Genomic DNA, 22,372 nt, shown 5'->3' on the forward strand with positions numbered 1-22,372 from the left:
ATAATCTCAAAGTTATTTTTAAAGCAAATTATAAGTAATTCTTCAAGGCTTTAAAATAATTCAATCAAAATAAGCACAAATGCTTACCCTTAGCTGTTTTTGCTTTAGTGCTTGTTCATCCAACCAAATTTGTTCTTCTAAGTAGTCTTCAAATGTCTGTTTCCTTTCTCTAATGGCAGCCTTAATAGGCCTAGTCAAAACAACAAAGTTATTTAAAATGCATGTCACAGGGTGTGAATATTTGCACTTAGTGTGTCTCAGGTAGACACCCTTGACTACACTAGACACTAACCTTTTTCAGTCAAGGACAGGGCTAGCGGTGCGTTTTCATAGTAGAGCACATGCTTAAAGTGCACAAGGCCCTTAACATGTTCAATCCTCAGCACCAAGAATGGTTAAAATGCAAATCACGGACCTCCTTCTAAGATAAACTACAATTCCTTACTTCCCGTCCCCCTCAAATACACAAATATACAACACTCTGCACATGATTTTGGGGTACTCAAAAATCCTTCTGAACCCCATCTATTGACTGTAGATAAAACTTTTAGAATAACATATTTACTAAATAACTTAAAAATATATCTTAAGTGGTTTATTAAATATGTATTTTTAAATTAAGAAAGGTCCTTAACAATGTGAGTAAAGCCATAATCAGAAGTCATTTTGCTGACCTTGCCTCAGAGAAAGAGCATGAGGCAAAGTAACAAGCCCCCAATAAAACAACACAGCAAGAACCTAACTCCAAAGCAGGATGGCTAGTGGGCCACAGAGTGATCTCTGGAACCTGAGGAAAAGCCACACCTCGCTGAGGGAGGAGTTGACTAAAGCAGCTGCCACTAAAAGATAGGAAAAAAAAAAAAAAAAAACTTGCCAGTCTCCCCAACCACCTGGTGAGACTAAGACAGAACTTCTGCTTAAATACCAACACAGGACTGGATGCTGAAGGAGTAACAACAGAACTACTAAGACTGAAATTCTATTGTTCCTGAACCTGGAATTTTTTTTTCTTTCTCTCTAAGTATTTGTCTTGTTCACTATTTGTTTGTCCACCATCTCTCCCTGTTGATTTCTTTGGTTCTCTTTTTTTTTTTCCTTTCTTTTTCTTTTTTCTCTTTCTTTCTTGGTTTCATTAGTTTTACTATTGTAAGTTAGCTAATACTAAAAACAGAACAAGGACAGAAATAGCACCAAGTGAAACAATGGGAAGACAAAAAAGGGATGGAAACAATTCTTCCCCCAAAAAATAAATTAGTATAGGTTTCAGAGGGAAATGAAGAAAACAGATACACAGTTCCAGACTCCAACAAAACAAAGATAAACTATCCCAAGGAACCCAACGAAGTCCATAAGAACACCCTGAAAGAAGAAATCCTGCAAGAAATCACTGAGAATTTCATGGAGATGTTACTAGACAAGGTCAACCAAAACATATAGGAGGCACTCAAGAAATTCCAAGACAACAAAAATAAAGAATATGAGAAGACACAAAAATAAATAAATGAACTCACAGGAGCCCTAAATAAATACTAAAGTGAAACAGAGAACACCATAAATACAGAGATAAGTGAATTCAGGACAAATATTCACAATATTAGAGGGAGTGACCCATGATATGGAAAACCTCAGAAAAATGAATGAAACAGAAATACAAAACACAATGGAAGGCCACTCCAGCAGACTAGAACAAGCAGAAGATAGAATCTCAGAACTTGAAGATGGAATGGAAATTAAAGGAAAAACTGAAGAGCTCAAGACCTATGAAAGGAAAATGCAAGAACTCACTGACTCTATCAAAAGACCAAACCTAAGCATCATGGGCATTGAAGAAGGAGAAGAGGTGCAAGCAAAAGGAATTAGTAATATATTCAACAAATAATAACAGAAAATTTCCCAAATCTAGAGAAAACTATGCCTATTCAGGTACAGGAAGTCTCCAGGACACCAAACAGACTTGACCAAAACAGAACTACCCCATGACATATTATCATAAAAACAACAAGCACAGAGAATAGAGAAAGAATATTGAAGGCTATAAGATAGAAAAAACAAGTAACATACAAAGGTAAACCCATCAAAATAACAGCAGATTTCTCAACAGAAACCTTAAAAGCAAGAAAAGCATTCCGAAGTGAGATTTCCGGGCACTGAATGAAAATAATTTCAACTCTACCCCACAAAACTACCATTCAAAATAGATGGAGCAGTAAAAGTCTTCCATGATAAGCAGAAACTAAAATAATATATGACTACCAAGTCACCACTACAAAAGATTCTTCAAGGAATTCTGCACATAGCAAATGAAAACAAACAAAACCATGAAAGGACAGGCAGTACCAAACCACAGGAGAAGAAAAGGCAAGAAAGTAGAGAGTAACAATGATTCAACTGCACACAATCAAACCCTTAAACAACAAAAACAACTAAATGACAGGAATCGCCACATACCTATCAATACTAACACTGAATGTTAACAGACTTAATTACCCCATCAAAAGATGCCATTTGGCAAACTGGATTAGAAAGGAAGATCCAACAATCTGTTGCTTACAGGAGACCCATCTCATTGACAGAAACAAGCACTGGCTTAGGATGAAAGGTTGGAAGAAGACTTACCAAGCCAATGGCCCCCCAAAACAGGCAGGAGAAGCAATACTTATCTCAGACAAAGTAGACTTCAAACCTACATTGATCAAACGAGATAAAGAAGGGCATTCCATACTAATAAAAGGGTAAATGCACCAAAAGGAAATAACAATTATCAACCTATATGCACCAACGTCAATGCACTCAATTTCATCAAATATACTCTGAAGGATCTAAAAACATATAAAGACTCCAATACAGTGGTATTGGGAGACTTTAATACCCCCCTATAGATAGGTCATTCAAACAAAAAATCAATAAAAAAAATTCTAGATCTAAATCACACCATAGATCAAATGGACCTAGCTGATGTCTACAGAATATTTCATCCAACTTCTGCAAAATATACATTCTTTTCATCAGTCCATGGAACCTTCTCCAAAATTGATCGTATCTTAGGGCACAAAGGAAGCCTCAGCAAATATAAGAAAATAGAATCCCATGCATTTATCTGATCACAATGCATTAAAACTAGAACTCAACAACAAAAACAACAGTAAAAAACATGCAAGCAGTTGGAAGCTAAACAACACATTGTTCAATGATCAAAGGGTCATTGATGAAATAAAAGAGGAAATTAAAAGGTTCCTGGAAGCTAATGAAAATGAAAACACGACCTACCAGAACCTATGGGACACAGCAAAGGCAGTCCTTAGAGGAAAGTTTATAGCCATGACTGCATATGTTAAAAGAACAGAAAGATCTCAAATCAATGACCTAATGTTTCATCTCAAAATCCTAGAAAAACAAGAACAAGCAAATCCCCAAACAAGCAGGAGAGAAATAATAAAAATAAGGGCCTAAATCAATGAAATAGAAACAAACAAACAAAACAAAATAGAAAGAATCAATGAAACAAAAAGTTGGTTCTTTGAAAAAATAAGTAAGACTGACAGATCTCTGACAAACCTGACTAAAATGAGGAGAGAAAAAACCCAAATCAGTAAAATCAGAAATGCAAAAGGGGAAATAAAAACAAACACAAAGGAAATCATCAGAGACTACTTTGAGAACCTATATTCTAAGAAATTTGAAAATCTTGAAGAAATGGACAGATTTCTACATACTTATGACCATCCAAAATTGAATCAAGAGGACATTAATCACCTGAATAGATCTATAACACAAAATGAAATTGAAACAGCAATCAAGAGTCTCCCAAAAGAGAAAAGTCCAGGACCTGATGGATTCTCTGCTGAATTCTATCAGACCTTTAAAGAAGAACTAATACCAACCCTCCTTAAACTGTTCTACAAAATAGAAAAGGAACACTGCCTAACTCATTGCATGAAGCCAGTATTACTCTCATCCCAAAACCAGACAAAGACACCTCCAAAAAGGAGAACTACAGGCCAATTTCCTTAATGAAAACTGATGCAAAAATCCTCAATAAAATAATGGCAAACTGAATTCAACAACACATCAGAAAGATCATATACCATGACCAAGTCGGCTTCATCCCAGGAATGCAGAGGTGGTTCAACACACATAAATCTCTAAGTGTAATACAGCACATTAACAGAAGCAAAGACAAAAACTACTTGATCATCTCAACAGACGTAGAAAAAGCCTTCAACAAGATCCAACACCGCCTCATGATAAAAGCTCTACGAAAACTAGGAATAGAAGGAAAGTACCTCAACATTGTAAAGGCTATACATGAAAAACCTACAGCCAACATCATACTTAATGGCAAAAAACTGAAGCTATTTCCCCTAAAATCAGGAACGGGACAAGGGTGCCCACTATCCCCACTTCTATTCAACATAGTACTGGAGTTCCTAGCCAGAGCAATTAGGCAAGAAGAAGAAATAAAAGGAATACAAATAGGTAAAGAAACTGTCAAAATACCCCTATTTACAGACGATATGATCCTATACCTTCAAGATCCAAAAAACTCTACCCAAAGACTCCTAGATACCATAAATAGCTACAGCAAGGTGGCAGGATATAAAATCAACTTAAAAAATTCATTAGCTTTTCTATACACCAATAACGAACAAACTGAGAAAGAATATATGGAAACAATTCCATTTACAATAGCTTCAAAAAAAATCAAATACCTCGGAGTAAACTTAACAAAGGATGTGAATGACCTCTACAAGGAGAACTATAAACCCCTGAAGAAAGAGATTGAGGAAGACTACAGAAAGAGGAGAGATCTCCAGTCCTCATGGATTGGTAGAATCAACATAATAAAAATGGCTATACTACCAAAAGCAGCCTACATATTTAATGCAATTCCCATCAAAATCTCAATGACATTCATCACAGAAATTGAAAAATCCACCCTAATGTTCATTTGGAAACACAAGAGACCATGAATAGCCAAGGCAATACTCAGTCAAAAGAACAATGCTGGAGGTTTCACAATACCTGACTTCAAACTATATTACAAACCAATAGCAATAAAAACAGCATGGTACTGGCACAAAAACAGACATGAAGATCAGTGGAACAGAAAAGGGGACCCAGAGATGAATCCACACAACTATGCCCACCTTATTTTTGACAAAGGTACCAAATATATACAACGGAGAAAAGACAGCCTCTTCAACAAATTTTGCTGGGAAAAGTGGTTATCTGCCTGCAGAAAACTGAAACTAGATACATGTCTGTCACCCTGCACTAGTATCAACTCAAAATGGATCAAGGACCTTAATATCAGACCCAAAACTCTGAAGTTAGTGCAGAAAAGAGTAGGGACTACTCTGGAAATAATAGGTATAGGCAAGGACTTTCTCTTTTTTTTTTTTAATTTAAATAATGACATTTTATTAGTTTGGTCAAATTATTCTATGTCAAATTAAATTTTCATATGGTTTAATTTCCTCAGTAAACTTTTTTTTTTTTCATTTTTCTTTTATTATTCATATGTGCATACAAGGCTTGGTTTATTTCTCCCCCCTGCCCCCACCCCTCCCTTACCACCCACTCCACCCCCTCCCGCTCCCCCCCTCAATACCCAGCATAAACTATTTTGCCCTTATCTCTAATTTTGTTGTAGAGAGAGTATAAGCAATAATAGGAAGGAACAAGGGGTTTTGCTGGTTGAGATAAGGATAGCTATACAGGGCATTGACTCACATTGATTTCCTGTGCGTGGGTGTTACCTTCTAGGTTAATTCTTTTTAATCTAACCTTTTCTCTAGTTCCTGGTCTCCTTTTCCTATTGGCCTCAGTCGCTTTAAGGTATCTGCTTTAGTTTCTCTGCATTAAGGGCAACAAATGCTAGCTAGTTTTTTAGGTGTCTTACCTATCCTCACCCCTCCCTTGTGTGCTCTCGCTTTTATCATGTGCTCATAGTCCAATCCCCTTGTTGTGTTTGCCCTTGATCTAATGTGGCAAGGACTTTCTCAATAGAACCCCAGCGACTCAGCAACTAAGAGAAAGGATGGACAAATGGGATGTCATAAAACTAAAAAGCTTCTGCACAACAAAAGAAATGGTCTCTAAACTGAAGAGACCACCTACAGAGTGGGAGAAAATATTTGCCAGCTATATATCAGACAAAGGACTGATAACCAGAATATACAGGGAACTTAAGAAACTAAACTCTCCCAAAATCAATGAACCAATAAAGAAATGGGCAACTGAACTAAACAGAACTTTCTCAAAAGAAATTCAAATGGCCAAAAAACACATGAAGAAATGCTCACCATCTCTGGCAATAAAGGAAATGCAAATCAAAACCACACTAACATTCCACCTCACCCCTGTTAGAATAGCCATCATCCAAAACACCACCAACAGTAAGTGCTGGCGAGGATGTGGGGAAAAAGGAACCCTCGTACACTGCTGGTGGGAATGCAAGCTAGTGGAACCACTCTGGAAAAAAATTTGGAGGCTTCTTAAAAATCTAAACATAGATCTGCCATATGATCCAGCAATCCCACTCCTGGAGATATACCCAAGGAATGCGACACAGGTTACTCCAGAGGCACCTGCACACCCATGTTTATAGCCAAGTTATAGAAACAGCCAAGATGCCCCACTACTGATGAATGGATTAAGAAAATGTGGTATTTATACACAATGGAATTTTACTCAGCCATGAAGACGAATGAAATCTTATCATTCTCAAGTAAACGGACGGAACTGGAGAACATCATTCTGAGCGAGGTTAGCCAGGCTCAGAAGACCAAAAATCTTGTGTTCTCTCTCACATGCAGACTTTAGATCCAGGGCAAATACAGCAATGTTGGACTTGGGCCACACGCTAAGGGTAGAGCACATACGGAAGGTATGGTAATAGGTAGAAAACCCAAAACTTGAACGTGTTTGATGTCCCCATTGCAGAGGAACTAATACAGAAACCTTAAAGCAACAGAGGTCAATATGGGAAGGGGATCAGGAGCTAGTGAAAAGGTCAGGTAGAGATGAATCAACTTGGGTTGCAACACATTTGTACATACAAGCAATGCTAGGAATCTCTCTGTATAGCTATCCTTATCTCAACTAGCAAAAACGCTTTGTCTTTCTTATTATTGCTTATGTTTTCTCTTCAACAAAACTAGAGATAAGTGCAGAAAAGGTTCTGCCTGGATGTGAAGGGGGGTGGGGAGGAAAAAGAGGGGATAGGGGGATGGGGGGAGAAATGGCCCAAACAATGTATGCACATGTGAATAAATGAATTAAAAAAAAAAAGAAGTCATTTTGCAGCTGAGCATGATGGCATGTACCTGTAATCCCAGCACTAGAAAGCAGAGGTAGGAGGATGGAAAGTTCAAGGCCAGCCTGAACTACATAGTGAATTCCAAACCAGCCTGGATGACATAGCAAGAAAAAAGTCATTTTGCCTAACTGTAACAAATGCTGTCAGATATGTAAGAAAATGATAAACAGCCTGTTTAAAAGATACTTTTATCTTTGCCATAGCATTTTTAACTCTATAACTTAAACTAATTATACAATTATAATTTATAAGTGACAACCAACGTGAGACTGTGAGATCTAATTTTCCTCTTTTCACAACAGAACTTAACTGTTTGAGAGAAGATTAATTTTTTTTTTTTTTTTTTTTTTTGAGGTAAGGTCTCGCTATCTCGCCCAAGCTGACCTCCAACTCACAATCCTCTTGCCTCGGCCTCCTGAAGGCTAGGCTTACAGGTGTGCATACCAGCAGAGAATTAACTTTATCCAGATCTTTTTTTAAAGTGAGAAAATTCTGCTCAATTTTTCTGATACAATGTCAAGGCTACTTGAACTGACATATTTCCCAACCTCCTATTTTGTTTTTTGTGGAGTTTTTTGGTGGTGGTACTGGGGGTTGAATTCAAGGCCTGACAATTGCTAGACAGGTACTCTACCACTTGAGCCACTCCATCAGCCCTTGTTTTGTATTGGGTTTTTTCAAGATAGGGTCTGTGAACTATTTGCCCGAGTTGGCTTCAAACTGCGGTCCTCCTGATCACTGCCTTCTGAGTAGCTGGAATTACAGGTGTAAGCCACTAGTGCCAAGCTATCTCAACCTCCTGTTGTTGCTCACAGTATGTGAAGGGTTAGGTTTTCAAACTTGTGCTGAAAAGCATATAAATGAAAATAAGAAATATATACATTCAAACAAAGACGGTGTTAATAAAAGCCAACTATGATACTGTTACATTTCTTATTACTTTCCACATTAATAATACCTTTCTTCAATATTAACCATTTCTGAGGAATCACCAATTTTTTTAAAGTTCTTATCATTCTCTTCCTGAGATTGCTCCGCCATCTTCTCCCAACATGATAAAAAACCTTCTCCTACAATAAAAATTAGGAACAATTTAGTTCAAAAGGTAGATTAAATCCTCAAGGCATGAAAACTTTACAAATTACTATATTGAAAAATACTTAACTAAAAGTAATATTTGGGTCTAGGAATGCAGTTCAGTGGCAGAGCACTTGACCCAAGGTTCAATACCCGGCATTAAAAAAAAAAAAAAAAAGTACGCACATCAAAAATTTTAGAATACTCAAGGATTTCTTTAATATGATAAAGAAAACTACAAATCTCCAATTAAGACAGCTGATATTCTTCAAAAGGTTAATGTGGGGGCTTTTGCAGAGTAAAAATGACAAAAGAATTGTAACAGCCAAATGTAATATATAATCTAGATTGGATTTGTTTTAAAAAAACAAAAAACAAAACCTTTTTTTTGGTAGGACTGGGGTTTGAACTCAGGGCTTCACACTTGCAAAGTAGGTGCTCTATCACTTGAGCCACTCAACTAGTTCATTTTGCTCTGGTTATTTTGGAGTTGAGGGTCTCATGAATTATTTGCCTGGCCTCCAACCACAATCCTCCCAATTTCAGCCGCCTAAGTAGCTAGAAAAAAAAAAAAACTTCAAAAGATACTTTGAGAAAGTTGAGGGAATTCCAAAACTGATTTAATTTTGGGTTGAGGGGTAGAGCCTAGTAATGCTTTACACTTGAGTCACTCCGCCAGCCCTTTTTGCATTGGCTTTTTTCTTTTTTTTTTTTGGCAGTAGTGGGGCTTGAACTCAGGGCCTATACCTTGAGCCACTCTACCAGCCTTTTTTGTGATGGGTTTTATCAAGATAAGGTCTCAAGAACTATTTGCCCAGGCTGCCTTTGATCTGCGATCCTCCTGATCTCTGCTTCCTTAGTAGCTAGGATTACAGGCATGAACCACTGGCATCCAGCTTGCATCAGCTATTTTTGAGATAGGGTCTCATTTTATACTTGGGCTGGCCTGGACCATGACCCTTCTATTTATACTTCCCACAGAGTGTGAATGACAGGCACATTCTACTGTGCCCAGCCACTGGTTGAGATGAGATCTCACAAATTTTTTGCCCCCACTGGTCTTGAACTGCAATCCTCCCAATCTCTACACAACCTCCCCCCAAAAAGATTTTTGTCTTGAGTTTTTGTGTTCCACTCAATTGACTTAAATAGTAAGAAATTATTGTTAACTTTCTTAGGGATAATGAGGCATTAGCTATAGAGGAATGTTCTAATTTTTATTCTAATTTTTACTTGATACACAACAAAAATAGTTGGAATGAAGTACATGATGCCTTCATATTACTTTCAGCAAAAAGGTTCAGAAAATAATATACATATGTAAACCTACAGCTTTACACATCTACATACATACATACATTGACAAAGTAATTGTGGCAAAATATTAACCATATAATCATTGTAGTTGTTCGATGTTTTTGGATGTTTGAAGTGGAACTATATTGTTTAAAAAGGCAAAGACATTTGAGCTTTCTATATTAATAAACTACTCTAAAATTAGAACTAAGGCATTATGCACAAAGGTAGCCAATCCTAAATGCTAAGTATAGATTTCTTTTATTATGGTATTTGTATTTTTCTAAAATTTATATTACTCAAAAACACACTCCTGAAGAGTTAAAATTAAAAAGAATTAATTTTTAATTAATTCATTAAAATTAAAAAGAATTTTCCTTACTGAGAGGGAAAACAGCACATTATTTCTCATGACTGAAATGTAAAGAGAAGGGGGAGAAAAAGCAGAAAGTAGTTATTTTTTAAAAAGGTAAGCCGAGGCTATGGCTCAGCATAGAGCATTTGCCTAGCATGACCAAGGCCCTTCATTCATCCCTAGCAACACACACACACACACACACACACACACAAGGACTAGGAGAAAACACAGCAGAAATGCCAGCATCTCCATGAGTTTATACCATCAAGCAGTGTGCCATTTCTCTGGCGGGAATGTGCTGTATGCTAGGACTACAGAGGTGCACTGAAGACAACCTGAGTGTTTGGGCTACAATTCCCACCACCAACCAATTTCTCATGTGTCACACATTCTATGAGGCCCACCCCACCACCACTCACATTTTAATAAATCTTAAACTATTTCTTAGCTCTCAAAACGGTATGTCCAGAACTTGTTGCCCCCTTTTTTGAAGACCCCACACTACCTGCAAAGTATGAAGTTAGTATAAGCAACTCAAATTGTTCCTAGAAAAGTAAATTCTAAGCCAGGTACCAGTGGCTCACACCTGTAATCCTCGCTACTAAGGAGGCAGAGATTAGGAGGACTGCAGTTACAAACCAGCCCCTGGCAAACAGTTCATGAGACCCTATCTTGAAAACAGCCATCACAAAAAAGGCTTGTGGAGTGGCTTAAGGTGTAGGCCCCAAGTTCAAACCCCAGTACCACTGCCTCCCCATCCCAAAAAAAAAAAAAAGAAAAGAAAATTCTGGTTCAGCTCTGGGTCTGTCAGTGCCTGTGCAGCATGTGGGACCTTATAACTAAATTACAGAGGACAGGGAAGAATGAAGAAAGGCTGATTTGTCATAGGACAACTTGGTAACCATGTTAAGTTACACAACTCACCTGTAGGATGATTATGGCTTTCTTCTTTTGAATCACTTTTTTTCACAAGTGCTTCTTGATACTGTGACTCATAAAACAAATTGGGAAAAGCATTTTTTGAAGTTAAGACAAAATCTTGATGAGAAGTTCTACAAAAGTTGCTTTGTTCATCAGGTAAAATGTTGGGAGCATGAAGTTTCTCTTGGGCTTGACTCAGGTAGATACATGGTGGCAATAAGGATGTGACTTCTTCTCCCATGGTGGAATTTCCCACAGATCTGTACTTCTGACTCTGATCGTCAGGCAGTAATGTCAAACCTTCCAAATGAGAAAATCAACAAAGCTGATGCCTTCCTATAGTAGTTTCTCTTCTGCCTAGCAGTGACCCCCACCAATGAAATTTTCTCCAAAATGATAAAAGTATTTTTTTCTCATTAGGAAATGGCATTTAATAAAACCACAAAACTTTTAAATTCCCAAGTAAATTTTATATAATTTAAAGAGTATATTTATATTATACTCTCTGTGCAGAGAGCCTGTGCAAGGCACAGGTGTAGCACGCCTACCTCTGGAAAGCGGCATTCCTGTCCCATGTGTGAGAACACACTACAGCTGTCAGCTCTGCAGCTCCCTGACAGGCATAGTTCTAAACCAATGCAGTTATGAAAACAACCTGAGTTGTTGCCTAATGATCAATAACTGCCTGTAAAAGTATCTCCCCTTTAGATTACTCTTAAAATTTTAGTACTGTTGGATGGTGAGATTATTAACTTTTAGTTTTTTAATTTCTTCTTTTACTTTCTATTTTGTTTAAGTCTTTACTTTTGAAATAATCCAATAAAAAAGAGAAACATTTCCCTACTATACGCCTCTAAGGTTCACTCCTCAGAGGGCAGAAGGCACAGCAGCTAACCCTGCCTGCCGTACTAGCCCCTGAAACCTTGCTGTCAGCCCTCTTCTCTCCTATATTTCTTCATCTAAACTTGGGAGTAAAAACACAAAGAGAAATATTTTATAAAATAGTCATTGCCACCTATCACTTATCTACCTATCACTATCTACTTATCTATACCAGAAATAAAACTAGAAAATCAGGTAAGGGCCCACAAAAGATCAGCTGGGACCTTTCTTTCATTATAGCAATATCCCCACTCCCCCCATCTAAATATTTTTATGAGCAAACATCTCACTTCAGTTTGAAGCAGTCTCTTGGAAAAGTAATGTTCTAGGGTAGCTAGCTGTTCTCAAAGTGTGGTCTATAAATGAAAAAATTCCTCCTTCATACAGATATATAACTGGGAAAAAAAGGAAATCTCCCAGTCTTCCAGGAAACCCACCAGGTCAAAGTATGCACTAATGCTCCAAAAGCAAAATGGAAACTGCTGGCACCTTCGCTCAAGGCAGGACAGTGGCTCCCAACTGTGCTAGTGGTCACTGTACTTGTCACCACCATGCACTCAACAGTACTGAAAAGTAATGTTTTAGTTAAGACTGCCCTAATAATGTAAAAAAAAAAAAAATTAAGTTTATTAAATCTCAACCTCTGAATACATGTCATTTTGTCTGTAGGACAAAATGGGAAGTATACATAAATCATATTCACCACAAACCAAGAAGTAGCTGTGTAATTGAGCTGCACAGTCAACTAGTCACTTCTTTTAAGGAACACCACTTTTACTTGGAAGAATTATAAAAACAGGCATTTTCTTCAAAAAAAGAACAAATGAGAGCTGGGCACCGATGGCTCAGCCTGTATCCTGGCTACTCACGAGGCAGAGATCAGGAGGATTGTGGTTTGAAGCCAGAATAGGCAAATAGTTGGCAAGACCCTATCTCAAAAACACCCAACACAAAAAAGGGCTTGCAGAGTAGCTCAAGTAGTACAGCACCTGCCTAGCAAGTATGAGGCTCTGAGTTCAAACCCCAGTCCCACAAAAAAAAAATTGTACTGTATAATGACATAGGTCAACACTTTGAAGACCCATATAACTCAATGTGAATCACTATTTTCCATATGGTTTTAGACTCCACACTGGGCATAACATCTAAGAAATGACTACTTGTTAAGAGGTAAAATCAAGGAATAATAGCCACAGTTATCTAAAAAGGTTATTAAAATACTTCTCTATTTTTTTCCCAATTACATATCCGTATGAAAGAGGAATTTCAAGCAACATAATTCAAGAAACTAAATGCAGAAGTAGATATGAAAGTCAGCTGAGTTCTTTTAATCCAGAAGTTAAAGGCACTTTCTAAAATACAAAGCAATGCCTTTTTTTTTCCTCACATTTTTGTTTTAGAAAATAATTTTTCTTTAAAAATGCTATTTGTGGGATGAGCGCCAGTGGCTCATGCCTGCAATTCTATCTATTTGGAAGACAGAGATCAGGAGGGTTGCAGTTTGAAGCCAGTGTGGGCAAATAGTACTCAAGACCCTATATCGAAAAAACCCAATGCAGAAAAGGGCTGGCTGAGTGGCTAAAGTGGTAGAGCACCTGCCTTGCAAGCATGAGGCCGAGTTCAAACCTCAGTACTTCATAAATAAATAAATGCTGTTTATGCCAGGCATTAGTGGCTCATGTCTGTAATCCTAGCTACTTGGAAAGCTGAGACTGGGAGGATCATAGTTCAAGGTCACCACAGGCAAAATAATACCCAAGACCCCATCTCCAAAACAACCAGAGAAAAATGGACTGGAAGTGTGGCTCAAGCAATAGACCACCTGCTTTACAAACATGAAGCCCTGAGTTCTAGTCCCAGAAAAAAAAAAAAAAGCTATTTATGCCAGGTTTGACTGCAATAATGTAAAGAAAAAGAAGGGGAAGAGAAGCAGGGATAATTTAAAAAAAAAAAAAAAAAAAAGGTTAGCTGGAGGGTAGAACACTTGCCTAACAAGCACAAAGCTGTAGATTCCATCCCCAGCACCACTGGAAGAAAATACAACAGAAAAGCAGCATGTCACAGAACTAAGAGTTGATAGTGGTTCTCACACATGGAACAGGAATGGCACCTTCCAGAGGCAGGAGTGCTGCAGCTGTACCCTGTACATGCTGTCTGCATAAAAAGCACAATATAAATATATTCTTATTTAAAAATTATGTGAACTTTACTTGGGTACTTACAAAAAATTTATGCATATCTGTAATCCCAGCACTAGGGAGCAGGAGCCTGAGGCAAAAATACTGCAAGTTTGATGCCAATATAGTGTGTTTGGGCTACACAGCACATTACAAGCCAGCCTGGCTATATAGCAAGACCCTGTCTCCAAAAAAACCCTTTTTTTTTTTTTTTATGGTAGTAGGGATTGAACCTAGGGCCTTAAACCACTTGAGTTATACCTTCAACCCTCTGAATTAATTTTTAAATGTCTTAGCTCTATTTTCTAATACAGTAACTGTTATGATTTGGATCTTAAGTGGTAGAACCTTTAGGAGGTAGGGCCTAGTGAGAGGAAGTTAGGTCTTTGGAGGCCTGCCCTTGAAGATGATAGTAGAACCCCAGCCCCTTCCCTCTCTGCTTCCCAGCTATAAGGAGAGGGAGCAGCCCCTCTACTACATACTTCCACCATAATGTACTGCGCTGCCACAGGTCCAGAGCAACCAGGACCAAGTGACCGTGTACTGATACCATGTTTATCTCAGATATTTTGTCACAGTAATGGACATGGCCCATAAAACAAAAATTCTTAGGGATCCTCAGTAATTTAAAAGTGCAATGGCGTCCTGGGAATAAAAGTTTGAAAACCACTGCCTTGTGTGGCTCAGCAGCAGAGTGCATGCATAGCTCAATGGTAGTGCATATGCTTAGCATGCAAGCAGCTCTGGGTACAAGCCTTTAGCACAAAAGGAGGGAGGGAGAAAAGAAGGAAGGGAGGAAGGAAACACTGCCCCAGAGCAATCTGTTCCATAACTGAGTGGAGGTAGTTCTCACATTAGTAACTTTGAAATCTGCTTCCCTGTCAGTTTACCATAGTGTTAGTTTTGTGGTAAAACGTATCACAAGCTGTTATTCAAATGATCTTGATTATTCTTTCCATGCATTACAGAAAAAAATAATGAAATATTCAACTGCTTTAAGATACAAAGCATGTTTTGTATATTCTCCAAGATAAATATGCAAATTTCCTAAACCATTCTTCACTTGGTACAATTTTTCATCACCATCCCACCTCTCCCATTCAGCCACACTCTGCACACTCATTTGCCAGTGTCTTTTCCTTTCTGTCTTCTCAATATCTAGTGCAATCTCTAAACAGAACAGGTACTTTCCTGAACCAGTAAAGTATATATATCTTAAAAGGCAGCATCATGCTGGGCACCAGTGGCTCATGCCTATAATCCTATCTACTTAGGAAGCAGAGATCAGGAGGATTGCTGATCAAAGCCAGCCCAGGCAAATATTTCACAAGACCCCCCCCCCTCCACACCTTGAAAAGACACAACCCAAAACAGGGCTGATAAGAGTGGCTCAAGCAGTGAGAGCACTGAGCTAGCAAGTGTGAGGCCCTGAGTTCAATCCCCACAGTACCACCCATGCCTGGGGGCATTGCTCAAGTGGTAGAGCATCTGCCTAGCAAATGCAAAGACCTGAGATCAAACTCCAGAACCACCAAAAAAAAAAAAAAAAGTAAACACATTGACACAACTCACTGATTTTTAGATTGCAGAGCATAATGCATTAGCAATTTTATCATCAGACACAACAGATCATGACTGACATATTTTTAAATGACACAGAATTAGAAAAAACAAAATAAAAAATCTGACAATATGAAACTTACTTGTCATTATGAGTCATGACTTCGAATGTTTTTGTTTCTATGAAATGTGTTCAAAAAAATATCAAACCACTGCCAACAATTTTTTTGTCCCTGATAAGCATGCAATGCATTCTGTTAAATGACACAGCAGACAACATATACTGCCACTTACTACCCTAGCAAACATTGGGGTATGGTTCTTCATTTGAGCAGAGTAGATTTTACACATATTTGCTTTTCACTCATCAGGCAGGGCCTGGATAATAGTAGCTCTAGGCTTAACTTGGCTTTTCTTCTACTGTTTTTTGGGGTTTTTTTTTTTAATATATGTTGGCTGGGGGTATAGCTCAATGGTAGAGAGCATGCTCAACATGATTACCCTGGGTTCAGCCCCAATACCAGCTATACACACTGGTATATCACCACATCGCCTACTTGACCCTGTCCTATAAAACCACTACCTTTCACATTTATCTGCTTGGCTCTGAAGAAATTGGAGTTTGTAACACACTATAGAGGAACAACTAAAGTAAGAAGCATGTAACTGTGTCTGATCTTACTAACCAAAAGCCCTGTGAAAGCAAAGCATACCTGGATGTGTGTGTTGGCCAGAAACCATGGTGAGCAGTTTCTCTTGTTCTTCCATGAGTCTCTGCAGCTGCTCTAACTGTTGTCTCTTCAGTTCTTCCTGCTTCTTTTGTTGTATTTCTTTCAGCTTTTTAAACATAAAATAAGTTTACTAAACTAGCTCTAACTTCTCTGGGGACACTTGCTCCTTATCTATCTTAAAAGGCCTTCCATCTCCCTTCTCATCTTATCTTCCCTGATAAAATTTCAGAGAGGCGTCCTGAAGTAACTAAATCTGCCACCAAAATTGTAAAATCCAATTTCTTTTGAAGGAAATCATTTCCGCTATCTCAACAAAGAAACAGGGAAAAAAAAACAAAAAACACATAAATCCTCTGAGTCTTAAAACAGGATGCAACATCAACTTTTTTCTCCTAATATCTCATCAACCACTTCTAACTTAGCTTTTACCATAAAGATATGAAGTTATTCTAAATGTTATAGTTATATCTTACATATGAAATACATTTTAATATTTCCCATTAGACAAAAGGCAAAACCTGCTATTTTGAGGATTTCAGAGTAGAAGGAGAAACAAACAGACCCGGAAAAGACAACTTGCAATCACATATTACCTACAATTACCCAAAAATATATTAGGCCAAATGCTATTGTACCTGTTCAAGTTTTTTAAAAAGTGGATCTTCACAAGCTGCTTCTTTGAATTCACTTGCAAAATCAGACATAAAGTCACTTTTGTTATCTTCCTGGTATCCAGAAGCATCCTGGCATGCCACTATTTGTGGTCCCTTTTTAATTAAAGGAAGGGCTGTATGGGCTTCAGATTTTTCTGACTGTGGTTTATAAGGGCCACCAGACTCCAACTTCTGTTCTTCGTGAAGTGAATCTTCTTCACTAATAAAGCTAAAGCTATTCAAAAAATGTGTGGCTTTAACAGGGAAGCTAGAAGAAACAGTAGTTGCTTGCTTCTCTTCATCTCCTTCCAAAACAGGAACTCCTCGATTTAATATGACCCCTGCCCGAGAAGGATTGGTCATCCACTGGGGTAGGAAGTGCTGTCCGCTGTTTAACTCTGAAGATGTTGGCATCAGGAACATTTTAATCCTATCTAAACACCATTACATGAAAATAACAGAAAAGCCAGAAGACCTACTGATTTCCAACACCTGTAAGTAAAGACAGTCAACAAAGTGTTAGTTAAAACTATTAGATGTTCGTCAACAAAGTGTTAGTTAAAACTATTAAATGTTCTATCCAAAAACTAACCCAAACCTCAACACAGCACAAAAATTTAGTTAATACTAAATATATGAAACATTCACCAATAAAGCTACTTGGCATTAAGCTACATAATTTGTTTGGTTTTTGTTTTCAAAATACCTAAATTTAGTAGATCAAAAACCTAAGAGCCCTTCTGATCTAATCATTCAATTACTACTGATATACAAATGCTACCTCAGTTGACATAAAACTATACAACCTAAGATACCTTCTAATAAGTTACTCAATTACAAAAATATACTACCATTGTCAGGTATTACCCACACTAAGCACTTTCTTGCTTCTTTGCCTAATGGGGAAACCTGTTTTCTCCCTAGTTCTAGAATAAAAGTTGTCACCAATCATAAATATTAGACATTAAAATAACTTTGTCACTGTGTAGTAACTATTACTTAAATAAGCCATCACAGAGAAGCTAAGCTCCTTCCCTTTGTACATCTGATTTTCCTCAAATAACATTTACTGATTTCTTACTCCACACCAGATACTGTTTTAGACACTAGGTACATGGCTCTTAATAAGTCAGAGTCCAATGGGGAAAAAATAAGCAAACACGTGTACCTTATACAGTATGTTAAATATTAATAAGTATTCAGGAGAAAAATAAAAGCCAAGTCAGGGAAGGAGGTTGCCGGTTTGACAGGGTGATGGACAGGCCTCTCTCAGAGGGTAAAATTAAGTAGTTGGTGGAGAAGAAAACACTCGCTGTGCAGGTACGAGAGGCAGAGAGACCCAGTCATCACCCAGATTTCCTAACCTTCATGTGTACAGTGCTGCCCACACCACCTTATTCCTCCAGGACCCAGCAGTTCTCAAAGCTCTTTTATCTCCATCTACCAGGATTAATCGCCCTTTATGCGATTAAACCTATTACGTCCACAAGAGCCCCAAGATCCCAAAACACCCCTTATCTCTTGCACTGTAACCTCTTCCCTGCTAATCCAATTCACATTTATACTTTATGCCTTCCTCTATCTCCCAAGCATCTCCATCAGTAAAATCCCCCAATATCCTTCACCTTTTCTCTGAGCACTTCCCCACCCTCCTAAGAACACTTGTTTCTATACAGCCCATCCTCTAGTACCACTGAGCCTAGAGGCAGAATGTGTTCTTTTCCACTCCTATTCTCCCTTCCTCCATCATAAGAAGCACATAGTTTCAACCTCGTATGATCAGACTATATAACCTACTCCCCTTCCTTTATTGTCTCCAGGTCACCCAGGTCCTCGCCTTCATTTCTTAAAATTGTGTAGTTCAGCAACTGTAAGGACAGAGCTGCCATCCACTAAAACAGGCAGACCGGTGACAAAACAGGCTGAAGGAGTAAGGCATTGAGAGCTGAATTTCAGACATCTTCAGATGCCTATTAGATAACCAAGTTGAGATGTGCAGACAGCTGGGAGGAAGTAAATGGAACAGTAGCTTCACAGAAAGGTGAGGTGAAGAGATACTTTCACAATAGGAGAAATAAAAGCATGTGTGTAGGCTGATGAGGATGTGCTGGGGAAACTGCTACAGCCATGTCCTTCAAGGTGGTGGGGGGGGGGATGTAAAAGCACAGTCGAATGACATAGCACACTGTTTCTTAGCCATTCTGTTTTTTAGACTTTATCAATATGATACAACAAAATATATGTAACCAAATGGAAAAGAAAAATGGCAATTTGGAAGCAACCAAACATGCACTTAGCTTCATACTTGGTGTGTTAAGAAACAGAAACATACAAAAGACATAAAGAGAAATGTTCACCTCACTTCATGGAGTAAACTAAAATTACAACAACTTACCATTTTTTCACATGCTGAGTTAGCAAAAACTAACAATTAAAAAAGGAACTCTTTCAATGAAAAAGTATTACTTGGGCATGTGAACTGGTACAACATTTTGGAAGACAAGAGGACAGTCCCTACCCAAACTGCAAATGCACAAAAACTTTCATCTACCAATTTTACCTCTAGGCATTTTATATCACTGAAACACTGGCATGAGCTCACAACATTTGCAATAAACTGAAAATAACAAATTGGATGTGGTACCGCATGCTTATAATCCTAGTACTTGGGAGGTTGACACAGGAAGATGGAGGCCAGTCTAGGTTACAAAGCCAGAACTGTCTTAAACAAAACAACACACGAAAAAATTTTCTGTCCATTAACAGGAGACCCAAGTAATCATGGTATTCATAATATGCAACTTTTTCTCTTGGTGGCACTGGGGTTTGAACTCAAGGTCTCACACTTGCTAGGCAAGCACTCTACCACTTGAGCCACTCCACCAGCCCTTTTTTTGTGTGTGTGTTGGGTAGTTTCAAGATTTGGTCTAGAGATCTATTTGGCCAGGCAGGCCTCAAACCTTGATCCTCCTGATCTCTGCCTCCCAGTAGCTAGGATTACAGGCGTGAGCCACCAGCCATATTATGCAACTATTAAAAGATAACAAGTACAAAATATGTCCAAGATACACGGTTAATCGTGAAGGCAAAGTGCAGAGCAGTGTGTATTATAAGACATAAAGACAAAACAATACAATTATGCAGACCAGTGCTATCCAGTGCAGTAACCACATGTGAAATGTGGCTAATGTGACTCAAGAACTGACTTTTAATTTAGTTTTAATTAAAGTAAAATTAAATTTAAAAAAGGAGAAGTACAAAGCATTTTTCTGTTAAACATGACTTTATTTACTTATTTATTTTTTAATGGCACTGAGGTTTGAACTTAGATCCTCCCTCTTGCTAGGCAAGCATGCTACTACTTGAGCCACTCTGTCACCCAAACATACTTTTTTTTTTTTGATAAAACTACATTTCACATTAACCACCATGGTGCATCATGTCACAGACTGCACAGAAACATGTCTGCAATCCAGTGTCAACTCACTCAGTATAAATGATTGTTTTTAACACATAATGTAATGTTATGTTATATCTGAATAGTTTATACAAACAATACAAGTTGCAGTGACCCTATTTATATTGTAATTGGTAATTAAAGTACTTACTATGTTAATTATTTTTCTGTTCTGGAAAATATGTATGGACAATTGGTTTTTTTTTATTTAAAACAAACATAAGGTGGGTGTTGGAGGCTCACGCCTATAATCCTAGCTACTCTGGAGGCAGAGATCAGGAGACTAGAAGTTCAAAGCCAGCCCAGGCAAATAGTTTGTGAGACCCTACCTTGAAAACACCCAACACAAAAAATGGAAAAATGCCTAACAAGCGTAAAGCCCTGAATCCAAACTCCAGTACCGCCAAAAAAAATAAATAAAATAAAAATAAAACAAAACTAGGGGTGGAGGCATGGCTCAATTGTACAGTACCTGTCTAACATGTGCAAGGCCCTGAGTTCAAACCCTAGTACCTCTAAAAAAGCAAAACACAAAGTTTTTTGTTTTTTGTGCATGGGAAGCAGAGATTGGAGGAATCACAGTTCAAGGCCAGCAGGGCAAAAGATTGGCGAGACCCCATCTCAACAAAATAAGCCAAACATGATAGTACATACCTATAACCCCAGCTTCACAAGAGGCATAAGTAGGAGGGATTTCAGTCTGAGGCCAGCCTGGGCAAACGCACGAGACTGACCCTGCCCGAAAAATAACTAAAGCAAAACTCAATCAATCAATCAATCAATGAAAATACACAGGCAACCAAAGAACAGAATAGAGGTACAAAAGCTACACTATGACCAGAACAGTGAGGCGTGGCTCAAGTGGTACAGCGCCTGCTTTCCGAATTGAGTTAAAACTCCAGTTCCACCAAAGAATGAGAGAGACAGAGACACAAACGCAAAGCCACCCTGACACCCTGAAAAGTAACTGGGCTGCGAGATGCTGTGACAGTCCCGCAGGACACACTTTTCTTGAAAGCCAGGAAGCCAAGACAAGGAGCAGAGCGACGCCACCGCAGCCGTCCTTGGCCGGCGTCCCCGCGTTCTCCGCGCGCGTAACAAGAGCTCCGTGCCGGCCTCGGCCCAGCGCAGAGCCGCGGAGCTGAGCGTCAGGCTCCGGTTCTCGGAAGAACAAAGCGGCACAGTCGCGCTCAACGCCGAACCGCCGCCCGCCAGCGCCCCGCTCCTGCCGCGCCCTAAGCTAGCCCTAAGGCCTGAGTGGTCCCTCTCAGGAGCCGGGCGCCGGACAACAACGTCCTAGGCTCCCTTCGCCCACGAATTACCGCTCGGTGAAGGCCTGGCCACTGGAACCAGGCCCGCAATCGCCCCGGCATTTACGAATCAGCCGCCACAGTCACTGAAGACCCACAGCCCCGCCCCCAGGACAGGCCCCGCCTAACCCGGGCCCGACGGCTGCTAGGAAGTGTAGTTCCCACCCGCTCCTGTGCGCTTGCGCGCGCGTCCTTCTAGGCAAACGCAAACTACGGCTACCAGCTACGCTGCGCGACAGCGTTGCCTAGGGGACGGACAGCGCTCCGCCTGCCGCCGGCCGCCGAGGCGGGGCTTAGGGGAGCGGGCTGCTCGGCGGGAGGACGTGGACTAAGCCTGTGAACGCCATAGAGGGTTCCTCACTGATACTGCAGTGCAGACTGTTACCAGGCTCACAGTCTGGGGAGGAACAGGAAATGTTTCTCTTTTTCTCCCTCTCACCACCTTGTCTGCATTTTATCCTGTTATACTAAAATAAATTCTTGCTAAAACTTAAAAAAAAAAAAAAGCTAACCTGTAAACCGAGGGGCGGAGGTTGGATTTTGGTGTTCTTTGGTTTTTTTTTCTGTGTTTGCTTTCTTGTTTCGTTGGATTTGACTTAGTTAAAAAAAGAAAGTGGGCTACACTTTCC

At 39.0% G+C, this 22,372-nt stretch overlaps 1 protein-coding gene across 3 annotated transcripts in view; it reads right to left on the minus strand.

Annotated features, from left to right (window-relative positions):
* Cpap (centrosome assembly and centriole elongation protein) overlaps window positions 1-21,851 on the minus strand; it is a 60,202-nt gene extending 38,351 nt beyond the window's left edge. For 2 of the 3 annotated variants that reach the window (XR_012436284.1, XM_020178436.2), the window contains exons 1-6: window positions 21,756-21,851; window positions 16,959-17,468; window positions 16,306-16,429; window positions 10,977-11,273; window positions 8,280-8,391; window positions 88-190 (exon numbers count right to left, since the gene is read on the minus strand). Coding sequence is in view for 2 of the 3 variants with exons in the window: in XM_020178436.2 (XP_020034025.2) it covers window positions 88-190; window positions 8,280-8,391; window positions 10,977-11,273; window positions 16,306-16,429; window positions 16,959-17,399 (1,077 nt within the window). In the remaining variant the exon portion in view is untranslated. Of the gene's footprint in view, window positions 1-87; window positions 191-8,279; window positions 8,392-10,976; window positions 11,274-16,305; window positions 16,430-16,958; window positions 17,469-21,087; window positions 21,685-21,755 lie in introns of those variants that run through there. The other variant, XM_074043660.1, reaches the window with a different exon arrangement.
* Window positions 21,852-22,372: the final 521 nt, after the last annotated feature.

Source organism: Castor canadensis, chromosome 10 (genome assembly GCF_047511655.1).
Source record: "Castor canadensis chromosome 10, mCasCan1.hap1v2, whole genome shotgun sequence".
Taxonomy (NCBI): domain Eukaryota; kingdom Metazoa; phylum Chordata; class Mammalia; order Rodentia; family Castoridae; genus Castor; species Castor canadensis.